At 40.0% G+C, this 20,979-nt stretch overlaps 5 protein-coding genes across 5 annotated transcripts; 4 read left to right on the top strand and 1 right to left on the bottom strand.

The window, feature by feature from the left end:
- LOC104769561 (cytochrome b-c1 complex subunit Rieske-4, mitochondrial-like) lies at window positions 4,519-6,646 on the top strand. The gene is made up of 2 exons (XM_010493791.2): window positions 4,519-4,821; window positions 5,803-6,646. The coding sequence occupies exons 1-2, from the start codon at window positions 4,638-4,640 to the stop codon at window positions 6,444-6,446; spliced, it is 828 nt and encodes a 275-aa protein (XP_010492093.1). The 5' UTR covers window positions 4,519-4,637; the 3' UTR covers window positions 6,447-6,646.
- On the top strand, window positions 7,733-10,261 carry LOC104769560 (transaldolase). Its single transcript, XM_010493790.2, has 7 exons — window positions 7,733-8,064; window positions 8,232-8,403; window positions 8,501-8,550; window positions 8,635-8,935; window positions 9,113-9,301; window positions 9,393-9,575; window positions 9,729-10,261. The coding sequence occupies exons 1-7, from the start codon at window positions 7,889-7,891 to the stop codon at window positions 9,972-9,974; spliced, it is 1,317 nt and encodes a 438-aa protein (XP_010492092.1). The 5' UTR covers window positions 7,733-7,888; the 3' UTR covers window positions 9,975-10,261.
- LOC104769559 (peptidyl-prolyl cis-trans isomerase FKBP19, chloroplastic-like) lies at window positions 10,471-12,684 on the top strand. The gene is made up of 10 exons (XM_010493789.2): window positions 10,471-10,698; window positions 10,783-10,852; window positions 10,953-11,093; window positions 11,352-11,437; window positions 11,524-11,574; window positions 11,680-11,760; window positions 11,848-11,892; window positions 12,014-12,069; window positions 12,247-12,322; window positions 12,409-12,684. Exons 1-10 carry the CDS (start codon window positions 10,642-10,644, stop codon window positions 12,502-12,504), a joined length of 759 nt encoding a protein of 252 aa, XP_010492091.1. The 5' UTR covers window positions 10,471-10,641; the 3' UTR covers window positions 12,505-12,684.
- LOC104769557 (protein NRT1/ PTR FAMILY 6.1) lies at window positions 13,403-15,893 on the top strand. Its single transcript, XM_010493787.2, has 4 exons — window positions 13,403-13,809; window positions 13,904-14,121; window positions 14,222-14,802; window positions 14,895-15,893. Exons 1-4 carry the CDS (start codon window positions 13,572-13,574, stop codon window positions 15,742-15,744), a joined length of 1,887 nt encoding a protein of 628 aa, XP_010492089.1. The 5' UTR covers window positions 13,403-13,571; the 3' UTR covers window positions 15,745-15,893.
- On the bottom strand, window positions 15,865-20,960 carry LOC104769558. Its single transcript, XM_010493788.2, has 4 exons — window positions 19,599-20,960; window positions 18,363-18,934; window positions 18,053-18,272; window positions 15,865-17,354 (listed from the first exon to the last, which is right to left on the bottom strand). Exons 1-4 carry the CDS (start codon window positions 20,817-20,819, stop codon window positions 15,996-15,998), a joined length of 3,372 nt encoding a protein of 1,123 aa, XP_010492090.1. The 5' UTR covers window positions 20,820-20,960; the 3' UTR covers window positions 15,865-15,995.

The raw sequence follows: 20,979 nt of genomic DNA, 5'->3' as shown, positions 1-20,979 counted from the left end.
TCTTTCAGCCCGTTGAAGGTCCGCATCACTTCTAGTTCCAGTGGTCAGCTCCAAAGTATGTTTGTTTCTGATTCTTGCACATATCGGAAGGATATCATAGTTCTCCTCAACTGGTACAAGCTGGTTCTCTCCAAAAAGTACTTCAGGCAATTTATCGGGAAGTTCTTCAGGTTGTACATCAAGAAATTTGTCATGTAGTACTTCAGCTACTGCTACAGCCGGTAATTCAGCTCCTGTTCTTACATCATCCCCTCCCCCTTGAATGAGTTTCGACCTCGAAACTATTTTATCTGCATCAAGAGAAAGCAAGTTAGCTTTCATGCGGTTTTGGGACTCTAAAGTCTTACCTTGGTATTGCTTTGCTTGATGGCGGATTGGTGCATCAGGTGGTTCATCTTGGAGCAGCATTGAGTGGTAGACTCCTTTTGCGGCATTCAACTCTAGTGTAGGCGTGTGGTTCACCGTGATAGATACACCATGGGGTGTTATAAGTTGCTCCTTTTTAGCTCCAAAATCTGAAAGTGGGTCTTTTGGCAAAGACAAGTGCGTCATATCCGTGATTGGAGGAAAATAGGACTTATCAACATAGCAACTAAACCGTGTATTAGCACATACCTTTGATTTTGCTTGCATTGCACGAACTTCTTTTTGGTCTAATGGAGCAAGAGTAAACTTGCTGTTGTTGAGGCTAAACGAATAGTGATTGGTACGCCCGTTATGTTGGACATCACGATCATATTGCCAAGGTCTACCAAGTAGAACATGCCCAGCTTGCATGGGTGCAACATCACACAAGACTTGATCTTGGTATTTTCCGATAGAGAATGGCACTTCGACTTGTTTTGACACCTTTATCTCCTCTTTGTCATTAAGCCATTTGAGCTTATACGGCCTCGGGTGATTAGTGGTGTTGAGTCCTAGCTTCTCAATAAGAGTAACACTAGCAATATTAGTGCAGGAACCACTATCCACAATTAAGTGACATACCTTATCCTTGATGGTGCAACGAGAATGAAACAAGTTTTCTCTTTGTTCAGGTTCATTCGTTGTTTGTTGGGCTGAGAGTACTCTTTGTATGACTAGCAGCTCACCTTCATCGGCATAGATGGTGGTTGCATCGGCTTGCACTGGATCGACTTCATCTTGTGAGTCATAACCGTCGGTGGTGATCACCATGACTCGCTTGTTGGGGCACTCTTTCGCCACATGTCCCCTGCCTTGGCATTTATAACAAATTATTTCATGTGATCTTTGAGGGTTAGAGGACTTACCTTGCTCGGCACGGTGAACATTTGATTTGAAACGAGAATCAACAACAATGGATTTTCCTTTGTCTATAGTTTGCGGTGGTGGTGCTTGAACCGTTGTGGGTTGTGGCTGGCTCCACGAGGTGTCTTTGGCTTTAGTCCGGGGATTTGTCTTTTTTTTTATTTGTTGCTCACGTTGCATGGCGAGATGTAGAACTTCCTGTAAGGAGTGGTAGGGCTGCGTCTCCACTTTGCGTTGTATACGATCTTGGAGGCCATCTACAAACTGGGACATGAGAGACTCCTCGGTCTCCTCAAGCTCGAGACGGCTTCTTATGAGTTCAAATTCCTCATAATACTCTTCTACACTCCTAGATCCCTGAAACAAAGCACGAAATTGTTTTAGTAAATCGCGGTAATAATGAGGTGGTACATACCTTTTGCGAAGCTCAAACTTCATGTCAGGCCAGCGTGTGATTTGTTGGTATCTAAGCCTCCTCTTCTCAGCTACTTCTCTGTCCCACCAAGCTAGTGCATGATCCGTGAGACTTGCAACAGCTAGGGCTATCTTCTTTGGCTCTGTGTAGTGATAATACTCAAAGAGGTGCTCCATCCTCTTTTCCCATTCCAAGTAAGCTGAAGGATCAATTTTTCCCGCAAAGGTAGGTGCAGTGAGCTTCACTTCAGGTGGTAGGTTTCTCTCATCTTCACGAACACGGTTTCGGTCTCCTTGAGCTCTTCGATTGGGTTGATCAAAGGCCACGTGCTGCTGTTGAGGTTGTAAGTCTGGTGGTTCCTCTTCTTGATGAGGATCATAGTTGCCTCCTTGAACTTCAGGCTGCAGGTTCCTTCCTTGGCCAAGTGGTGGTGCATTCTGATTCATTTGCTCCAGTTGGATGAGCCGTGTTGACATGGTTGTCATGTTGACGTTCATAGTAGTGAGCGCAGTCATGATGGTCTCTAGTGTGATAGGATTTTCGTCTCCCATAGTTCCTTGCAAAATTCAAAGATAAACAAGAGAGATCAATAGATATCTGAACTAAGCCAAACAGCAAAAACTGAGACAGATCGGAACAGAATTCAAATCAGAAATAGCAAACGAATTTTAAAATTAACAAAAAAAAAATTTTTTTATGGGTTTTTTAAGACTTTATATAAGCTAAAACAGAAGGAAAATAATTTTTATGATTATTTTTTTAATTTTATAAAATTCAAGCAATAAAACAAACGAAAACAGACTTTTTTTTTTTTGGTTTTTGTATGAAATTTTAAAACTGAATTAAAATAAAAAACAAAAACAAAACAAGGAACGAAATAACCTGGTAAGATAGGAGCGTTTAAGCTCTGATACCAATGATACAAGCCTCAGAATCCACCAAGACAAGACTCACGGACTCAAAGACTTAGAAGCTTGGCGGAAGCGATATGGTGGAAAGTAACCGGTTTGATGCTGATTCCACAACACCGAGGGCTAGAGAATATGATCCAAGGGCTATTCCTCGCAAGGATCAGAGACTCTACACGAAACCTAAGTTGTTTGATTCCACAAACTACCTAGAACTCGCATGAACAAGGATTTGATTCAAAACACAAAGTGTTGAAGCAAACTGAAATTTCTTATTATTCAAAAACGTGTCTCAAAGTACAAAGTAATAGAGCTTATAAGGGGCTCGAGTACAACTTCTAAATGCTAAAATAAAGAAAGAAATCACAATAATTAATGAAAATCATGATCTTTGGGAATTGAATGAGAATATCGGCCACATTGGGAAAGTTGTGATGCACCTTGAGTCTTGATAACTTGGGGCCAAAGTTGTGGTTTCTTGGGACGTCTAGATACATTCTAGGAAGCTTCTGGATGGTCTTGAGAGTCTCACAAAGGCGCAACATTGAATAAGGAAAGGACCATTGTGTCATAAAGACAAACAGATCCAAATAAGGGAAGTTGCACTTTAACTTGATCCGCCTAATCAAGTGAGGTGGGGTGCATCCTAAGATGTGTGGTGAAGTCTCCAAGTGATATAGAAGCTCTCCAGGACGCCAAGGGATGCTTTGGTTTGAGCCATTTATGGAAAGGTCCATTTTGAGTGATGATTGACTTGCGGAAGGGCTCCCTGAACCATGCCTTGAACTAGCTCGAAACAAGGGTGACTTTCTTTGATCTTCCACATTGGAATATGTGTAGGAAGATATGTGGAAGTAGGTTGCCTCATTAAAAACCTTTCTAGGTAAACCCATTGGGAAAAACCCTAGATAAGGGAAAAAGAGTGCAACGGTTCCATTCCAACGATATGATCTTTCAGCCCGTTGAAGGTCCGCATCACTTCTAGTTCCAGTGGTCAGCTCCAAAGTATGTTTGTTTCTGATTCTTGCACATATCGGAAGGATATCATAGTTCTCCTCAACTGGTACAAGCTGGTTCTCTCCAAAAAGTACTTCAGGCAATTTATCGGGAAGTTCTTCAGGTTGTACATCAAGAAATTTGTCATGTAGTACTTCAGCTACTGCTACAGCCGGTAATTCAGCTCCTGTTCTTACATCACATCACAATCGAGCCACAAGAGTATGGTTAGAGGTGTTTGAGAATATTTGTAAACCTTTTTTCATGTTCTCTCTGGAGAAAACATTTTGAAGACGTTTCAAGTTCAACTTCAAACTGATCCATACTTTGTCTTCCATAATGAAAAGTCTGAGACTACTTACTTTGATGAATGCTGTCATTAATCGGATTGTATCTTAGCCTCATTTACTCATTTTGTTGGTTATCCATGATTCTACTACTTCTTTGATGATGTCCTCCTTTGTTCGAGGCTTCTAAATCTCATTGGTGAAACACTACATATTGCTGCTTCTATTGTGGTGGTGTCCCAAGAAAGACTTCACGTTAGAGAATGTCTTCCTCCTTATTATTTACCTTGACGTCTCGCTGTGAATCCTAAGAACGTGGTGACCCTAGCTAGTAAGTAGTCACTAGAGAAGGCTCTCTCTCATCGTCGCAACATACAACAGATTTGCATAATACTCCAGTTAAGTTTAAATAATTTTTAACAAAAAAAAAACATACGTGTAATTTTTAAAAATCTATTTTTTTTTTTAATGATACTGAAATAAAAATATTTATGTCACATGTTAACTATACTCAAAAATTAAATTATATCGTAAAACCAACAAAAACGTCATCAAAATCATATACTAGTATAATTAAAATATTAATTAATAAGGTAATTAGAAGGGAAAAAGGAAAAACAAAAAACAAATTGACCTTTTCTCGAAGACAAAAATTTTAAAGGGGACTAGTCTTTCTGTGTAACCTGAGGATTGTGTTCTTCTTCTTCTTCTTGCTCTGAGAGCGAAACCCTAGATTCGGCCATTAACCCAATTTGAGCAGAGATGCTGAGAGTTGCAGGGAGGAGACTTTTCTCTGTTTCTCAGAGATCTTCGACTGCGACTTCCTTTGTCGTCTCCCGAGACCATACCCTTTCCGATGGAGGAGCCGACTCCGCTTCAGCTCCCAGATCCGTCCCATCTGCAGATCTCTCATCTTTCAATTCTTTCCAGCGGAGCCTTATCAGAGGTCTGCTGATCTACACCACTTTCTCTCTTGATTGATTGGTTTTCTCATTTCTGATGTTGTTTACAGATTCATTGATTGAATGGTTCTATTAAAAAAAAAAATGATTTTTTTTTTTTTTGCTTGTAAGAGTCCTGCGAATGATTGAGATTGTTAGTATTGTATCTGGGCGATGATCTGTGCAAATTGACGTGACATCTGTTTTGAATTTCATGAACTAGAAGGTGTTGTATTATAGCTTGATTTACCATTTCTCCTTAATGGATTAGTAGTTATGCCTTCAATGATTACTTCTTTTGTCCTAATTGGAAATGAACATTTTGGTTAGGTTGATCGGGTATAAATTGACCAGTTCTGAGATTATTCTTTTGTTTGATGAGAATAGCTATTTGAGATCTTTGCTTGGGCGTTTTGTTTTGTTTTGTTTTAAGCATGTTTGTAATACACATCATCTGAGCATTGGAGTTGTTTGCTTGTTTTTCTTTTGTTGATAAGAGTAGTGTAGTTTCAACTGAATTTTGATATTATAGTAGAATTGTTTGGATGAATCTGTTATGCTCCTTCATTATTCTTCTATTGTTTCCTGCTACTTGTATGATCACTTCTTTAGGAAATAGACATTTGAGTTTATTGATCGAATATGAATTCGCAAGTTCTTAGATAATCCTTTGTTTAAGGAGGAAGGCTTCCTGTTTGTAAATCCTTGTGTTGTGTAATCCTTAGTGTGATAAGCACTAGCTTCCTGATATCTAAGTTTTAATCTTGCGTATTCATATTGATCATTGAATTTGGTTTCTTGATTTCTGCATCCATTAGAGTATCTTTTTTTGGATATATCTCATACTCCTGCTCCTGCATCTTATACCTCAAGGATTCTGTGTTTTATTATAGAAGCTTATACATTAATTTTCAGTGTTAGTCTTCTACTGCTTAATACTTATTGATGTGAATATATATATATTGATGTATCATTTCTGTTTTCAGGTTTCTCTTCCCAAGTTCTTGCTCAAGGAAATGAGATAGGTTTTGGTTCGGAAGTCCCAGCCACCGTGGAGGCTGTCAAAGCACCTAACTCAAAGATTGTCTATGACGACCATAACCATGAGCGTTACCCACCTGGTGACCCTAGCAAGCGTGCATTCGCCTATTTTGTCTTGTCGGGTGGAAGGTTTGTATATGCCTCTGTTATCCGCCTTCTTGTTCTGAAGCTTGTGGTGAGCATGTCTGCAAGTAAAGATGTCCTTGCCCTTGCATCCCTCGAGGTTGACCTAGGGAGCATCGAACCGGGAACCACAGTTACAGTCAAGTGGCGTGGAAAGCCCGTCTTCATCAGGCGAAGAACAGAAGATGACATCAAGCTGGCCAATAGTGTGGATGTTGGATCCCTGAGGGACCCGCAAGAAGACTCTGTCAGGGTCAAGAACCCAGAATGGTTAGTTGTGGTTGGAGTCTGTACTCATTTGGGATGCATCCCTTTGCCTAATGCTGGTGATTATGGAGGTTGGTTTTGTCCGTGTCACGGTTCGCATTATGATATCTCTGGAAGAATTAGGAAAGGTCCTGCACCATACAACCTGGAAGTACCAACCTACAGCTTCCTGGAAGAGAATAAGTTACTCATTGGTTGATTACATAATTCACGTCAGTCAGTCAGTCAGTGTCTGAGGTCTCAATGAACTTCATCTGTTTTTTATTGTTTTTAATATTCCGGAATCCGGCATTTTGAAAGCAAGATTTGTCTTGTTTTTTTGCTGAATAATACAAACTTGTGATATTTGTTGAACGTATACCCAAGCTAAGATTAATCTATTGCTCGTGACTCTATTCATTAGTCTGTGTTTATTATTGTTCATCGTATGGATATTGTATGAGAGAGATTCCTATAACGTATCTCAAGATTCTTGGCGTCATCATCAATTTGGATTTGCAATTACGTTTTGAGTTCCAAGTTTAGATCTCAATGTTCACTCACTAAAACTGATGTAGCAATGCATACACATGTAGCATATCCCAAAACTGCAGATAAAGTCTACAGACTACAAGTATGAGCTCTTGTATCTAAAAGTAAATATTGGCTTTGATTATCTATGACTATCTATTACAAAAAAAGTAAGTAGAAATTGTAATCGTAAGACGATCCCGTGAATGAGTACTTGTCACAATGTCACTTGTCAGTCATGCAAAAGGGGCATATAGCTAGATCTTTATTTCTTTCTAGATTATTTCGTTATGTACACAAAGCATATTGGGACAAAAGAAATTATTTGATTCAGATTAATCTGATTTATGTTCATTCTTTCTAAATTTTAGCTAAGAAAAATGGTTTGACCTTTTTAATAAGTGGATCCCGGTCGTAGCAACCCCAGCCCTACCCTAGTAGTCAGCTACACTGGTTGCACACACAAAAGCCAAAACCTCTTGATATGGGTAAACCATTGTGGAGTGGACGATGAATTATTTGTTTTCCTTTAGTGATACGGAAGTGACTTTTTCCGACCCTTGCGACCTAACAACGGCCATTACATTACTAACTAATCACAAGCCAAACACCCAAAACTAAGCAACCTCTCGTGTTTATCATAAGGCAACCGCTCTATGCCTCTATCTGTTATTATTTTATTCATATACATCAGACCAGCTGTTTTCTAAATTCAGACTGATTAATCTGGTGTTAAAAATTTAAAATCACATTTACCAATACTAAAAATTCTATATTTAATCACTATTACTACATGATGATGTTTTTTTCGACATAAGTTAGATTTATAATCGAATATATAACTATTTCTTGTATGTTAGCTAAGATATATTTGGATAAAATTGTAAGAAATAGAATATGTGAAAAAATGACAAAAAAAAATAGTCAACTAAAATAGCAAATATCGCCATCATGATATATAGAAGTCGTATGATTCTAAAGTTCGTCTTTAGCGTTCCCGACCTAACTCAAAAACTCACCACCAACCCCATTTGTTTCCCCTTCTTGTTTTTTTTTTTTGTTATATTCTTCTTTGATCGATCAAACCAAGAAAAGAAAAACTCTTTCATACATCCCCCGACCCAAAAAAAAATGGCAACCATTTCGAATCTCGCTAATCTTACCCGCACACCTTGTCTCGACTCCAAATCTTCCTCTTCAGGTTCTGTCTTGCCCAGATCCTCCATCAGTTTCCGCACTTTGAACGCAAAGCTTTCATCTTCTCACCTTTCCCTTCGTTATAATCAACAATCAACACCTTCCCTCTTGTAAGTCTATCTATCTACACCAAAAAAATATGATCTTTTTTGACCTGGAAACGTAACTCGAATCTCATGGTGTAGGCTATATAATATAATCAAGGTTCCTCTTTTATTTAGTTGGTAATAAAAAAATCTGATTTTGTTCTGTTTTCTTTTTGGTGTTAATTTTGCAGTGTGAGGTGTTCAGTCTCTGGTGGAAACGGAACAGCTGGAAAAAGAACACCTCTTCACGATCTATACGAGAAGGAAGGTCAGAGTCCTTGGTATGATAATCTATGCCGTCCAGTCACAGATCTTCTACCCTTGATTGCTCGTGGTGTTAGAGGCGTTACCAGCAACCCTGCTGTAATTTTTCCATCACCTCTCTTGTGTTTGGCTTTGCTTTTTACTATGTGGTTTGTTCATTTGTCTTTACTCTTTTACTGTTTCAAAACCTCTGCAGATCTTCCAGAAAGCTATTTCCACTTCAAATGCTTATAATGATCAGTTCAGGTACTCTTGTTTACATATATTCTTGTGATTTGTCTTGACTTGTAGTTTCATTCTAATAAAGTTGGATGATTTTTTTGGATTTAGGACACTTGTGGAATCCGGGAAGGACATTGAAAGCGCGTATTGGGAACTTGTGGTGAAGGATATACAGGATGCGTGCAAGCTTTTTGAGTCAATCTATGATGAGACTGATGGTGCTGATGGCTATGTCTCTGTTGAAGTTTCACCTAGGCTTGCTGATGATACACAAGGCACTGTTGAAGCTGCTAAATATCTTCAAAAGGTTGTGGACCGTCGTAATGTCTACATTAAGATTCCTGCTACTGCTCCATGTATTCCTTCCATCAGGGATGTCATTGCAGCTGGGATAAGCGTCAATGTCACGGTATGTTATCCTAGAGTCTTATCATTAAATTTCATGTTTTTATTATTGCAAGTGTAGAGTGTGATGATGTACTAGATCACTGGATTAGTCCAAGGGTGTTGAATGAATTTGATTATCTGGATGCACTGATGTTAAGTTTTTCCAAATCTTTTCTCATTTTGTTCTGTTATGTTTCAGCTTATCTTCTCAATCGCTAGATATGAAGCAGTGATTGATGCATATTTGGATGGTCTCGAGGCGTCTGGACTTGATGACCTTTCAAGAGTTACCAGTGTTGCTTCCTTCTTTGTTAGTCGGGTGGATACTCTTATGGACAAGATGCTTGAGCAAATTGGTACCCCAGAAGCTCTAGATCTCCGTGGGAAGGTAAAAGCTCTATTCATTGCTGAGAATCATACACCAGCCAATGTGAATATCGAGTATGAGAGTATGACACAGGATATGTTTACTCTTGCAGGCTGCTGTGGCTCAAGCTGCATTAGCATACAAGCTGTACCAGAAGAAATTCTCAGGGCCAAGATGGGAAGCTTTGGTTAAGAAAGGTGCCAAGAAGCAGAGGCTTCTCTGGGCATCGACAAGTGTTAAGAATCCAGCATACTCTGACACCTTATATGTCGCTCCTCTCATCGGACCTGACACTGTAAGTCATTTCTTTGTTTGTTTAGTCTCTCATGTTTCACTGCTCAATATTAAAGTCTATGCTGAAGATCAAAAGGCTGTAGAGGAAGTATATTCATAGGCTCTGAATTATGTATGTAAACAAACGTTTCCATTATTTTGGTTGTGGTTTTAGGTGTCAACCATGCCGGATCAAGCACTGGAAGCATTCGCAGATCATGGAATCGTGAAGAGGACAATAGATGCGAATGTATCAGAAGCAGAAGGGGTATACAGTGCACTAGAGAAGCTGGGAATAGACTGGAACAAGGTAGGAGAACAGTTGGAAGATGAAGGAGTAGATTCGTTCAAGAAGAGTTTCGAGAGTCTGCTCGGTACTCTGCAAGAGAAGGCCAACACTCTCAAACTAGCCAGCCATTGAGAGAAACAGTCATCATTTTGGTTTTGGTGGGTAAAATAAAATAAAAGAAGAACCTTTGGCTTTGGTTACTCAACCCTTATGCATTCTAATGTTGTTATTATAAAAAGGCTTTTGCTTGATGTTTCCACATTGTGAGCTCTTCTGTCTTCTTTGTTCTTTGCACGATGCTTCAAAGGAGGTTACTATTTAGTTTTTACCGTATCTGTAAGTTACAATTTTCACTGAAAACAGAACCAGCGACTGTCTTTGTCTTCTTTATTCTATCATCTATGTACCAAGAATTTGCATTTTGGTTTCAAATAAAAATGGATTACATCTGCGTAGTCAGGTCTATCTAATACGTTGTTGTAACTTACTAGAAGAAAGGTAGGCAAAGAAAGACCAAAACCTCTTTGTAACAATCACTTCTCCCTTTCCATAGCACACACACTACATCATCACTTTCTCCCAACCCTTGTGTACGAAACTATTTTGTGACGATCTGATATACAAATAGTTAGTATTTATCTCTCAGGAACCTTAAAGATCCAAATAATTATTACAAATTATGTACTTAATTTGGGATTATATAGAGAAGCACTAGAAGTCTCTACAAAAAGAAAAAAAATAATTTATCTCTCAGGAGACGTACCAACCAAAGTTTTAGTTTTTTTTCAGTTTCAGTGAAATGGCGTCAATTTCATCCTTTGGCTACCTCCCTCAATCCACACCGCTCACCACCACCGTACGACGCCGTACCGTCTCATTGTTTCTTCTTCGTCTTCTTCCTTTTAGTCTCCTGAAATCTCTCGTTTTTTAATTTCCTCAGAGATGCCGGACGACTGTGGCTGCACGATTAGCCGACCAATCAGATGAATTCTCTCCTCTTCGCTCTACCAGTTCGCTTCTGCAATCTTTAGTTTTCCTCTCTGTCGATATTGAATTGCCTTCTCCTCCTAAGTTGTAGTGAATTGATTGTGTTTAAAAAAACAAAAACAGGTGGGAGTTGTGGGTGTACTCATACCACTGGAGAGTTTGATCGCAGAAAAGTGTTGGTTTCTTCTGTTAGTTTGTTGATTGGAGCCTTTGTATACGATGTTAAAGATGGAGACTTTGCAGCAGCTTCCCAATTCGCTGACAGTAAGAACTTCAATTCTCTTTTTTTGGAGGCAGAGTCTGAGTTAAGTAGTTTCTTTGTGCCTTTTTGGAGTTTAGAATTTTGAACTGTTTGATTGCTCTGAGGCTGTTCTCTGTTAGGAGTTTTGGTTTTGGAAGAAAAGATGTTAGCTTTTTGGTTGCTTGACAGCTTTTTGAATATTTTCATAGTGATTGTTGAATACATCAATGTCTCCTTTTTATGAATCCACATTCTTTTGGGTATATGGTCTGAACTCACAGTGCCAGCGCTTAAAGGAAAAGATTATGGCAAAACGAAAATGAAGTATCCTGATTATACAGAAACACAATCTGGTCTTCAGTATAAGGTCACCCCTCGTTTAGTGCCAAATCCTTTTATAGTTTAGACTACGTAGTGAACTTTTTTAACTTTGGAGATTTGAAATGAGTGCAGGATTTGCGAGTAGGAGCTGGGCCTACAGCGAAGAAGGGTGACAAAGTTGTGGTAAGGAATATCTATGGTCCTGTATCCTTTGGTCTCAAGTTTATCTAGAAGTTTGATATGGTTAGAGAATTTGGAGTTTGCTTATAATTGAGCTGGGCATGTCAGGTTGACTGGGCTGGTTACACAATAGGTTACTATGGCCGCATCTTTGAAGCTCGCAATAAAACAAAAGGGGGTTCTTTTGAGGTATGAACTCGTTTTTGGCTCTTGTCTGTTTCATTAGCAACAAATGATTCAGTTCTTAACCTGTGTGTTCTATTTGTGAATCTGTAGGGAGACGATAAGGAATTTTTCAAATTTACCTTGGGATCGAATGAGGTGTGTGCAATTCTAAATTCTTATAGTTACTATGCTGGTTGTACTGGTTTAAAACATGGACTATGTTGTTGAGGGTATGAATTGTTTGTTTTTGGGATGCTGCATGATTTTGGTGTTCCAGGTGATACCTGCTTTCGAGGAGGCTGTCTCTGGGATGGCTCTCGGTGGTGTCAGAAGGTTCAACATATTTCTAATATCTCTCATACTCTACATATCCTCATATGATTTTCATTGGGAAGTTCATATAGTTAAAAGAAACTTACCTCCTTGGATCAGTGTAGAAGAGATGTCAAGTCTCACACAAGTGACTGACGTTAGAATGAATCAGTGTAATCATTTAGATTGGTATTGCAGGATAATTGTACCGCCAGAACTAGGATACCCGGATAATGACTACAACAAGAGTGGCCCGAGGCCGATGACTTTCTCTGTGAGCCATTGTGTTTGTTTCATGTCTATATGTATATAACAGTATAAGAAAGACAAAAAAAAAATGTTCTCTTTTATGTTGCGCAGGGACAACGTGCATTAGATTTTGTGCTGAGGAACCAAGGGCTCATAGACAAGACACTTCTCTTTGATGTTGAACTCCTCAAAATTGTACCGAACTGATATTAACAGCAACTGTCTCCTACACTCACGTACATAGATATATATATATATATATATTTATGATGTGTATACTTTTAGCGGCACAGTTGTGTAAATTGAGCTCTGTTTATATCATATAATGTTGGATGCCAGCTTCAAGGATCTGTACTGAAGTGTCCTTATACTAAATTCAATTAAATAGTCGAAAAATGCGTTAAATTTGAAGGCATGGACTAAAAATTTGATTCATCTTTACTTCAGTGTATATAAAACTAAAATAAAATCAGTTTTGATTTTGATTCCAATAGAGAAATAGTTGTGTATCGGATTTTACTTCACTTACAAATTTGTCTTGAGGTGGCTTTTTAAAATTCCTTAGCTGTAATAAATCTTCCTTTTGATTGAAGAAATTGAGAATATAGGGGTTTACTTTGCAAACATAGCTTTTCCCTAAACGTATAACCTTATAGGGTTTAGACTTTAGATAATGATAATCCCTAACATAGATTAGTTATTATTACACTTCATAAATTTTCTCGATATATAAAATATGAACACAAAACTAGTGTTTGCTTCTGTTGTTTTGACTTTTGTTGAGTTAAGCAAATATGGGTAATGGGTTCGATGTCAGAGTCATCATTAATGGAGACAGCAGAAAGAAAAGAAAAAGAACCAAGTTGGAGTGACGCATTGTAGAAAGCCCTTAGGTGAGAGTTGTGTCTTTCCAAGTACAAAACCGACCGATGGTTATATGCTTATGTATGAAAATCAAGAACATGAGTCCTTCCTGTCTTAAACGAACGTTTTAAACTGTGGGCATAATAGGACTCCACGTGCAATTAATGCAGGTCCTGTATCTACCACTTACCAGCTAGCCCCCGTCTATTTAATATCCAACTTCCCATTTTAAGCTACTGCATTTATACACTTCTCTAACTAATCCCCAAACATCATTTTCTGCTTTCGGATTTTCTTTGATTGATTCAACTATATTATTAAGTTCCCTTTATTGTTCTTAAGCTCTCTTGCTGTTTTTGGTCACTGTAAAGAATCCGAAGTTCTATGGTTTTGTGAGCCAAAGATCGATTATGGTTGCTTCGGAGATCAAATCCCCTCTCAGTTTCGAACAGGGTACGCCTGGTGGATGTTCTAGCTCGTCTGTTCATCATAGGAAGCAGCTGAGTGTGTTCTTCATAGAATCAGATAACAGACGTCTTGCTCTTGGTCGTGGCTATACTGGAGGAACCACTCCGGTTAATATTCATGGCAAACCCATCACCAATCTCTCCAAAACCGGTGGTTGGGTTGCAGCTTTTTTCATTTTCGGTAACTTTCATCTTTTGTCTTATATTTGATGATATAGATATAGTTCATAGTTGTGCTTGCAGCTTAAGTTAGTTTTGGTTTGTTGTATGTTTAGGAAATGAAATGGCAGAGAGAATGGCTTATTTCGGACTATCAGTGAACATGGTGGCGTTCATGTTCTACGTAATGCATAGGCCTTTTGAGAGTTCATCAAACGCAGTCAACAACTTCCTCGGCATCTCTCAAGCCTCCTCTGTTCTCGGTGGCTTCTTAGCTGATGCTTACTTGGGGAGATACTGGACTATCGCCATCTTCACTACCATGTATCTTGTCGTAAGTGTACTAGAACCTGTTCAATTCTATGAAACATATGTTTCGATATGAAATTATTTTTAAAACCAATGGTATTTTGTATTGTGTTGCTTGTGAAAAGGGGTTGATAGGAATAACATTGGGGGCAAGTTTGAAGATGTTCGTACCAGACCAGAGCAACTGTGGCCAGTTATCATTGCTCTTAGGAAATTGTGAAGCAGCCAAATCCTGGCAAATGCTTTATCTCTACACGGTTCTCTACATAACAGGATTCGGTGCTGCTGGTATAAGGCCATGTGTTTCCTCATTTGGTGCAGACCAGTTTGATGAGAAGAGTAAAGACTATAAAACACATTTAGACCGTTTCTTCAACTTCTTCTATCTCTCGGTCACCTTAGGCGCAATCATTGCCTTCACTTTGGTGGTGTATGTTCAAATGGAACTTGGTTGGGGTATGGCCTTTGGCACATTGGCCACGGCTATGGGGATTTCTAATGCTTTGTTCTTTGCTGGTACACCGCTTTATCGGCATAGGTTGCCTGGTGGTAGTCCCTTGACTAGGGTCGCTCAGGTCTTAGTTGCTGCTTTCCGTAAACGAAATGCAGCTTTTACAAGCAGCGAGTTCATTGGTTTGTACGAGGTTCCTGGCTTGAAATCTGCTATTAATGGCAGTCGTAAAATCCCTCATTCCGATGATTTCATGTAAGTCTTCTATCTGATTTTTAGGATTTTCAGTTTGTAACTAGTAACCAAAATAAAACTTAGTCTAGTATATATATGGATTCATTATGCAGATGGCTAGACAAGGCGGCGCTTCAGTTGAAAGAAGATGGATTAGAGCCATCTCCATGGAAGCTATGCACAGTAACACAAGTGGAGGAAGTCAAGATTCTGATCAGATTGATTCCAATACCAGCATGCACTATAATGTTGAGTCTAGTCCTCACAGAGTATCTTACACTCTCAGTACAACAAGCTTATACACTCAACACACACATTCAACACCTCAAGCTTCCAGTGACGTGCATGCCTGTCTTCCCAGGCCTTAGCATTTTCCTCATTCTCTCCCTATATTACTCTGTGTTCGTCCCTATCACGAGAAGAATCACTGGCAATCCCCATGGTGCTTCCCAGCTTCAAAGGGTGGGGATAGGGCTAGCAGTTTCGATCATATCAGTAGCTTGGGCTGGACTGTTTGAGAACTACAGGAGACATTATGCGATACAACATGGTTTTGAGTTCAACTTTTTGACCCAAATGCCTGAACTAACCGCATACTGGTTATTAATCCAGTACTGTCTCATCGGAATCGCAGAGGTTTTCTGCATCGTAGGGCTATTGGAGTTCCTTTACGAAGAAGCTCCTGATGCTATGAAGAGTATTGGTTCTGCTTACGCTGCTTTAGCAGGCGGGTTAGGGTGCTTTGCTGCCACCATTTTGAACAATATCGTCAAGGCTGCGACTCGGGACTCGGATGGGAAATCGTGGTTGTCGCAGAACATAAACACTGGGAGATTTGACTGTTTGTACTGGCTGCTCACGCTTCTCAGCTTTTTGAATTTCTGTGTTTTCCTCTGGTCAGCTCATAGGTACAAGTACAGGGCTGTTGAGTCTGAGGAAGACAAGAGTAGAGCACTTCTATAAAGACACCATCTCTGTGTTCTGTTCTGCATATCATTCTTTTTTTAGAAAGACAGTAGTAACTGTATCATCCTACTTTGTTAATGTTTAAAGGTATTGTTCTTTTGTAAGAAGACCATAAAATTATGTCCTGAAAACGTATATTTTGGCAATTTTCAATGCATCCGCTGAGATACAAAACAGGGAAATGAAAAACACTGTTTCACAAATTCTGTTACAAAAAAAGGGTCCAAACATACTAATCCTACGACTGTCTAAATATACCTCAGTCCTTTCATATATTGCTGCCTAGATATCACATACTGAGCTGCAGAGTATACAATGCCTAAAACTCCCAGAATCCGAACTTGAAACACGTCTGTTATTACCACGGCTGCAAAGCTAAGTGGCACGGTCAGCATCGGTGACGCGTCTGTGTGTTTGGTGGTGTAACTCCACACGTACCTGTTGAATATAATGTGACCTGGTACTGTGAGTATTAAAAGAGCCAGGTTCTTCACTGCAAAGAACCATTCACGGCCTCCAATTTCTACTCCCCAACCTGCGTTTCCACCAAACCAAACTTCTTCCCAAACAGTGTAAAGAGAGGATAGTGCCAAGTATGTTGATATCGCTACTGTAACTGGAAAGTATCTCTGTTTATCACCAAACCCGGATAAGAGATCAGAGTCTTGGTTCAGGAGAAGTAAGATTGGAGCCAGGAAGAATATCGCTTGGCTTGAGCCGCCTGACAGGTGGAGGTTGAGGATTACGCATATGGCAAAGCACATGATTGTGGCGACGTTACCAACCGCAGGCATCCATGCCGCTCCCTCTTCTGACATTTTCTCTACTGCAAAGCTTTGGATCGAGGTGTTTCGGCGTTGCTGCATCAACCTCATTCGTGTCGGGAATATTCCTCTGGCACCGCCTTGGGTTTTTGATTGACCACTCCTCTCAGAGAATTTATCACGCAAAAGTGAAGTGAGCTCAAACTTAATCAGGAGAGCTATAAGCATAAATATCGCTGCATAGAGACCTAAAAGAGATGTTCTTGCACCTTCAATGGCCAACATGGTTGTGACTTTCTTATCCTCCTCCCTTGTATCCCAACCCCAGGCAACATTATCGTTGGGATCGTTTTTAATTCTGACTTGCCCTTCTAACAAATATGTCACGGGGAACAGAGCCACAAGAAGAGCAAACACCCAGGGAAGCAGCTTTGTGCTTGAGGCAGATGGGAAATGGGTGAAGATGACAAAAACTGAGGCACACACCATTGTTACAACGATCAGGGCGTGCAAAACAGCAGCTTGTAGAAAGAACTCTGCAGATATGTAAACACCGAGAGCTAAACCCATGGCAATGGAATAAAAAGCTCTCAGTTCTACCACATATTTGATTGGGATAAGAGATGTGGCAGCAGCAAGCATCAACAGGAGTGACACAATAAGCAACCAAGACGGCCAAGTCGGTTTGGATGCCATGAATCCATAGATAGAGATGTCATCAGCAGACTGGCGAGCGGCCTTGATCATGTCTGAATGGTAACTCCACGTCATAGGCATCGGTGGCTGCAACAGAATAAACATGCATCCAGTTGCCACTACTAATACCAAGCTTCTTTTAGCTGACTGCAAAAAATAGTAAAATTGTCCTGATCAGTAAAAAATAGTAAAATTGTCCTGATCAGTAAAAAGCGACAACTGAACTCTCATTTTAGTGTTTATACTCTTTACATCAAGACCTTAGTTCCAGCATTTACTACAACTAGATACAGTCTACAGCACGACTATAACTAGATNTCGGTGGCTGCAACAGAATAAACATGCATCCAGTTGCCACTACTAATACCAAGCTTCTTTTAGCTGACTGCAAAAAAATAATGAAATTGTCCTGATCAGTAAAAAGCAAAACTGAACTCTCTTTTTAGTGTTTATACTCTTTACATCAAGACCTTAGTTCCAGCATTTACTACACCTAGATACAGTCTACAGCACGACTATAACTAGATACAGTCCAACTAATTCATAGAGTAAAAGTAGAGGTTTTAAAACATGAAATGAATGCTTTCAAGAATACAACTAAATAGAGCAATTCTCCTATAAAAACATCAATTAGTATTCTTTTTACGCTCCATGATGTAACCTCTTATAGTAACCAACAAACTCATAACATGTTAAATGACCGGCTCGCTAAAGAATTGTTGCTATGTTTTACGTCCACCAAAGAATCTTGTTGGAGAACTCTTTCTTAGATATTGGTTCCTTTTCTAGATAATCAGACAGAAATACATCAAACAAAACATATGCAAATAGTATAACAGACATACCAAGACATGCGAAAAGTGGAGGGCAACAATTGGTATACAGGCCAGACCAATTGAAACGATGCAGAAACCAAGAAGCAAACCATCAGTCGGAGGTCTTCCATTCCACCACTGCAGAGCATCAAATATTGTTTCCCGGCAAAACCAAACAGAGACAGCAACCACTACGGCATGAGCATAACCTTGCCATGGTTTCATTTTAGAGGCAGATTTCGACTTCTCCCTGCACATTCCACCAATCGAATAACTAAAAATCAAATTTAAAATTCAAAATGAGAAAATGCTTGTAGAAGTAAAAATGCCCAGTGCATACTTGTATAGCAGGAGGGGAGGGGAAACAGCCAGCAATAGAGCTGCAGACACCCATACAATTGATTTCGATGATAGGAAGAGCATAGCCAACTTTGCTGAATAAAGACAGGTCAAGATCCAGACTGCCTTTTGTCCAATTCGGTGGTCAGCAAATAGTCTTCTCACCACAGCCAATCCTATAAGCGACGTCAAGATAACCATGTAGCTGGGGTACATCACATCGTCTTCCATTCCATAATAGTATATGCTTGAGTAATTGAAAAAGCGGTCCTCGATGTAACATAGCAATAATGCATGGGCCACCATACCAGCTTCAGTCAAGAAGTGGAATTTTGATGGAAGAAGAACAAGACCAGGAATCACCATTGCTATGATAATGTTGGCCACTATTAGCTTACAGAATGATTTGAGGAACATGCCGGCTAACCATATGTTTAAATCCCAATAATTATGCATGACGAACCATATAACCATTAAGCTTCCAAGGGCAACAAATGCAAAGTAAGAGGGCACACTTTTCTTTGTAAAAAACCGAGCAAAATAAAGCCCAGCGACTGCAGGAAGCGGAGTAAACTGCAAGATAAACAGAGAATAGAAATTCCATTGTTACTAAAAAGGTGGGATCATTAATCAATGACAGGAAATAACAAATGAGACAATTTATGGAATTCAATGTGTCAACTGTCAACTTTAAGAAAGGAGACCTTCATAGATGGACACATGCATTACTTGAAAGCGGTAAAGAGTAAAGCAACTATATCAACTTGCTGCAGCAAATTCTACAAAACTACTATGACACGCGTCAGCTGCCACATACAAGTCAACTTTCTTTAACTAAGAAATAGTGTGTGGACTGATAGGAAGCACCCGCAGAGAAGGCACAACATTACATTGTCAACATATGCCTTAGTCTACATGTCGTATATTTCTTTAAAAGTACAACTTGTATGTATGCTAAAGTTAGGGTTTTGTAAACTTTTTTGCTATTTAATGTTGGAGCTTTACTCCTTCAAAAGCTTATACAGCTGATCCAGTCATATGTAAAAGAAAATACGAGTACTTTTCCATTCCTACGACCAAATATTAGATAACATACGATTCTGGTAGCTTGCAATATGCTAGACTAATTTCATGAGGTACCTAGTTGACTAATTGAAACCAAAATTTGATTACAGGAAAGCTCAAGGACATAGTAATTAATTATGATATGCTGTGCAATGAGAAGTGAAATACTTACCAGAACTGGAAATCCTACAACAATAGCTCCTGCAGAACTCACAATCACAGACAAAGCTGTGAAAAAGGCTGAGCTAAGAGCACCCGATATCATTCCAAGAACAGAAGCACCAGCGCCAGCAGCACCTCCAAGCAGTGTTATGGTCACCAGAAGGTAGTTCAATGGAGGGGGCACTTGAATATACTTCCCAAAAGAGCGGAAAACAACTCTAATCTCCAAACAGATCACAATAATGACCATGGCAATAGCCCCATTCACAATCCGAATGCTCTGCAGCTGATGAGAATCCTTGGTAACCCACCATAAACCACCTCTTGTCGAAGCATAAAGCTGGAACAAGAAAGGGATAAAGAACAAAAGCAGCAAATCACAAAGTGAAGCAGCTGATGAGAAAACCACAGAGTAATGTGACGCCACATGAAACAGAAGCGGCATAAACATCAAATTCAGCGAAAGGAAACAGCTCTCGAGCTGTCCAAGTATAAAGCTATCATCAGGGATCTCTCCTCCATGATACTTAACTTCCTGCTTAGTCTTGAACGAAGAAACCCTCGGAATAGCGAAAATCCAATAGAATACGCAAGCGAACAAGAGGTAATAGTAAGAAGCGTTGTTCATCCCAACGGCAGAGATGGTCGCCCATGCGAAAAACGAAGAGGCGGTGAATGGGACTGAGGCGAACAAGAGACGCTCAAGAGCGACAACAATTGAAGGATTCTCCAACTGAAGCCATTTGAATTGAAGCGAGGACCAGCAACCAATGAGGAACGTAGTCTCAGCGCAGAGAAAAGCCGCAAGCAAGCCGAGAGGAACGGAATTGAATGAGGATAAGAGAGAAGAAGAGAAGAAGAAGGAGATCTGAGCAGCGATCAGCGACATCCATATACCGAGGAAGCCTCCGAATTTGACATTGAGAGAATCGACGATGTAGGAGATAAGGAGGCCAATTGTGAGGGTAGCGACAACCGGAGCGCCGCCGAGGTCGAGGAGGAAGGCGGCGCATGGGACAAGAGCGATTGCGATCCGTCCATTGTAAGCGAAGGAAGACGGAGAGAATCGAGAGTTGTTGGATCTTGAAGTAGGAGTAGCTCGATCGATGAAGTTTCTGGTGGAGCCAGGGCTCATGTGAGGGGAGTAAGAGGAGGAGGATACAGTAGGTTCACCGGATGAAGTGGTTATATGCGGCCGGAACAGCCGCGGCTGTAGCTCCGGTGGCATCATCGTCGCCGGAATTTTTTTTTATTTGGGATTACAGATCGATGGCGAGTCTCGCCGTTTACTGATGGAAGAAGAAAGGATCTGTGTGTTGATTTCGCGGAAACTGTGACGTGTCCGGAGGAATCGTAGCCATTGGATCTGTTACCAGTGGGGCTCTCTCCTA

This window comes from Camelina sativa, chromosome 20 (genome assembly GCF_000633955.1).
Source record: "Camelina sativa cultivar DH55 chromosome 20, Cs, whole genome shotgun sequence".
Taxonomy (NCBI): Eukaryota; Viridiplantae; Streptophyta; class Magnoliopsida; order Brassicales; family Brassicaceae; genus Camelina; species Camelina sativa.
Note: the sequence above shows the minus strand (reverse complement) of the source record. Positions and strands in the feature narration are given on the sequence as shown.

Bases quoted from the DNA above. Each gene is read 5' to 3' on its own strand.
- LOC104769561 (XM_010493791.2), top strand. From the start codon at position 4,638: ATGCTGAGAGTTGCAGGGAGGAGACTTTTCTCTGTTTCTCAGAGATCT. The intron at 4,822-5,802 runs GTCTGCTGATCT...TTCTGTTTTCAG, and splicing joins CCAGCGGAGCCTTATCAGAG to GTTTCTCTTCCCAAGTTCTT.
- LOC104769557 (XM_010493787.2), top strand. From the start codon at position 13,572: ATGGTTGCTTCGGAGATCAAATCCCCTCTCAGTTTCGAACAGGGTACG. The intron at 13,810-13,903 runs GTAACTTTCATC...TTGTATGTTTAG, and splicing joins TGCAGCTTTTTTCATTTTCG to GAAATGAAATGGCAGAGAGA. The intron at 14,803-14,894 runs GTAAGTCTTCTA...TTCATTATGCAG, and splicing joins CCTCATTCCGATGATTTCAT to ATGGCTAGACAAGGCGGCGC.
- LOC104769560 (XM_010493790.2), top strand. From the start codon at position 7,889: ATGGCAACCATTTCGAATCTCGCTAATCTTACCCGCACACCTTGTCTC. The intron at 8,936-9,112 runs GTATGTTATCCT...GTTATGTTTCAG, and splicing joins GGATAAGCGTCAATGTCACG to CTTATCTTCTCAATCGCTAG. The intron at 9,302-9,392 runs GTAAAAGCTCTA...TTACTCTTGCAG, and splicing joins CTCTAGATCTCCGTGGGAAG to GCTGCTGTGGCTCAAGCTGC.
- LOC104769559 (XM_010493789.2), top strand. From the start codon at position 10,642: ATGGCGTCAATTTCATCCTTTGGCTACCTCCCTCAATCCACACCGCTC. The intron at 11,438-11,523 runs GTCACCCCTCGT...AAATGAGTGCAG, and splicing joins AATCTGGTCTTCAGTATAAG to GATTTGCGAGTAGGAGCTGG. The intron at 12,070-12,246 runs GTTCAACATATT...TTGGTATTGCAG, and splicing joins GCTCTCGGTGGTGTCAGAAG to GATAATTGTACCGCCAGAAC.
- LOC104769558 (XM_010493788.2), bottom strand. From the start codon at position 20,819: ATGATGCCACCGGAGCTACAGCCGCGGCTGTTCCGGCCGCATATAACC. The intron at 18,273-18,362 runs GTATGCACTGGG...TGGAATGTGCAG, and splicing joins CCTCCCCTCCTGCTATACAA to GGAGAAGTCGAAATCTGCCT. The intron at 17,355-18,052 runs GTATGTCTGTTA...TATTTTTTGCAG, and splicing joins TCCACTTTTCGCATGTCTTG to TCAGCTAAAAGAAGCTTGGT.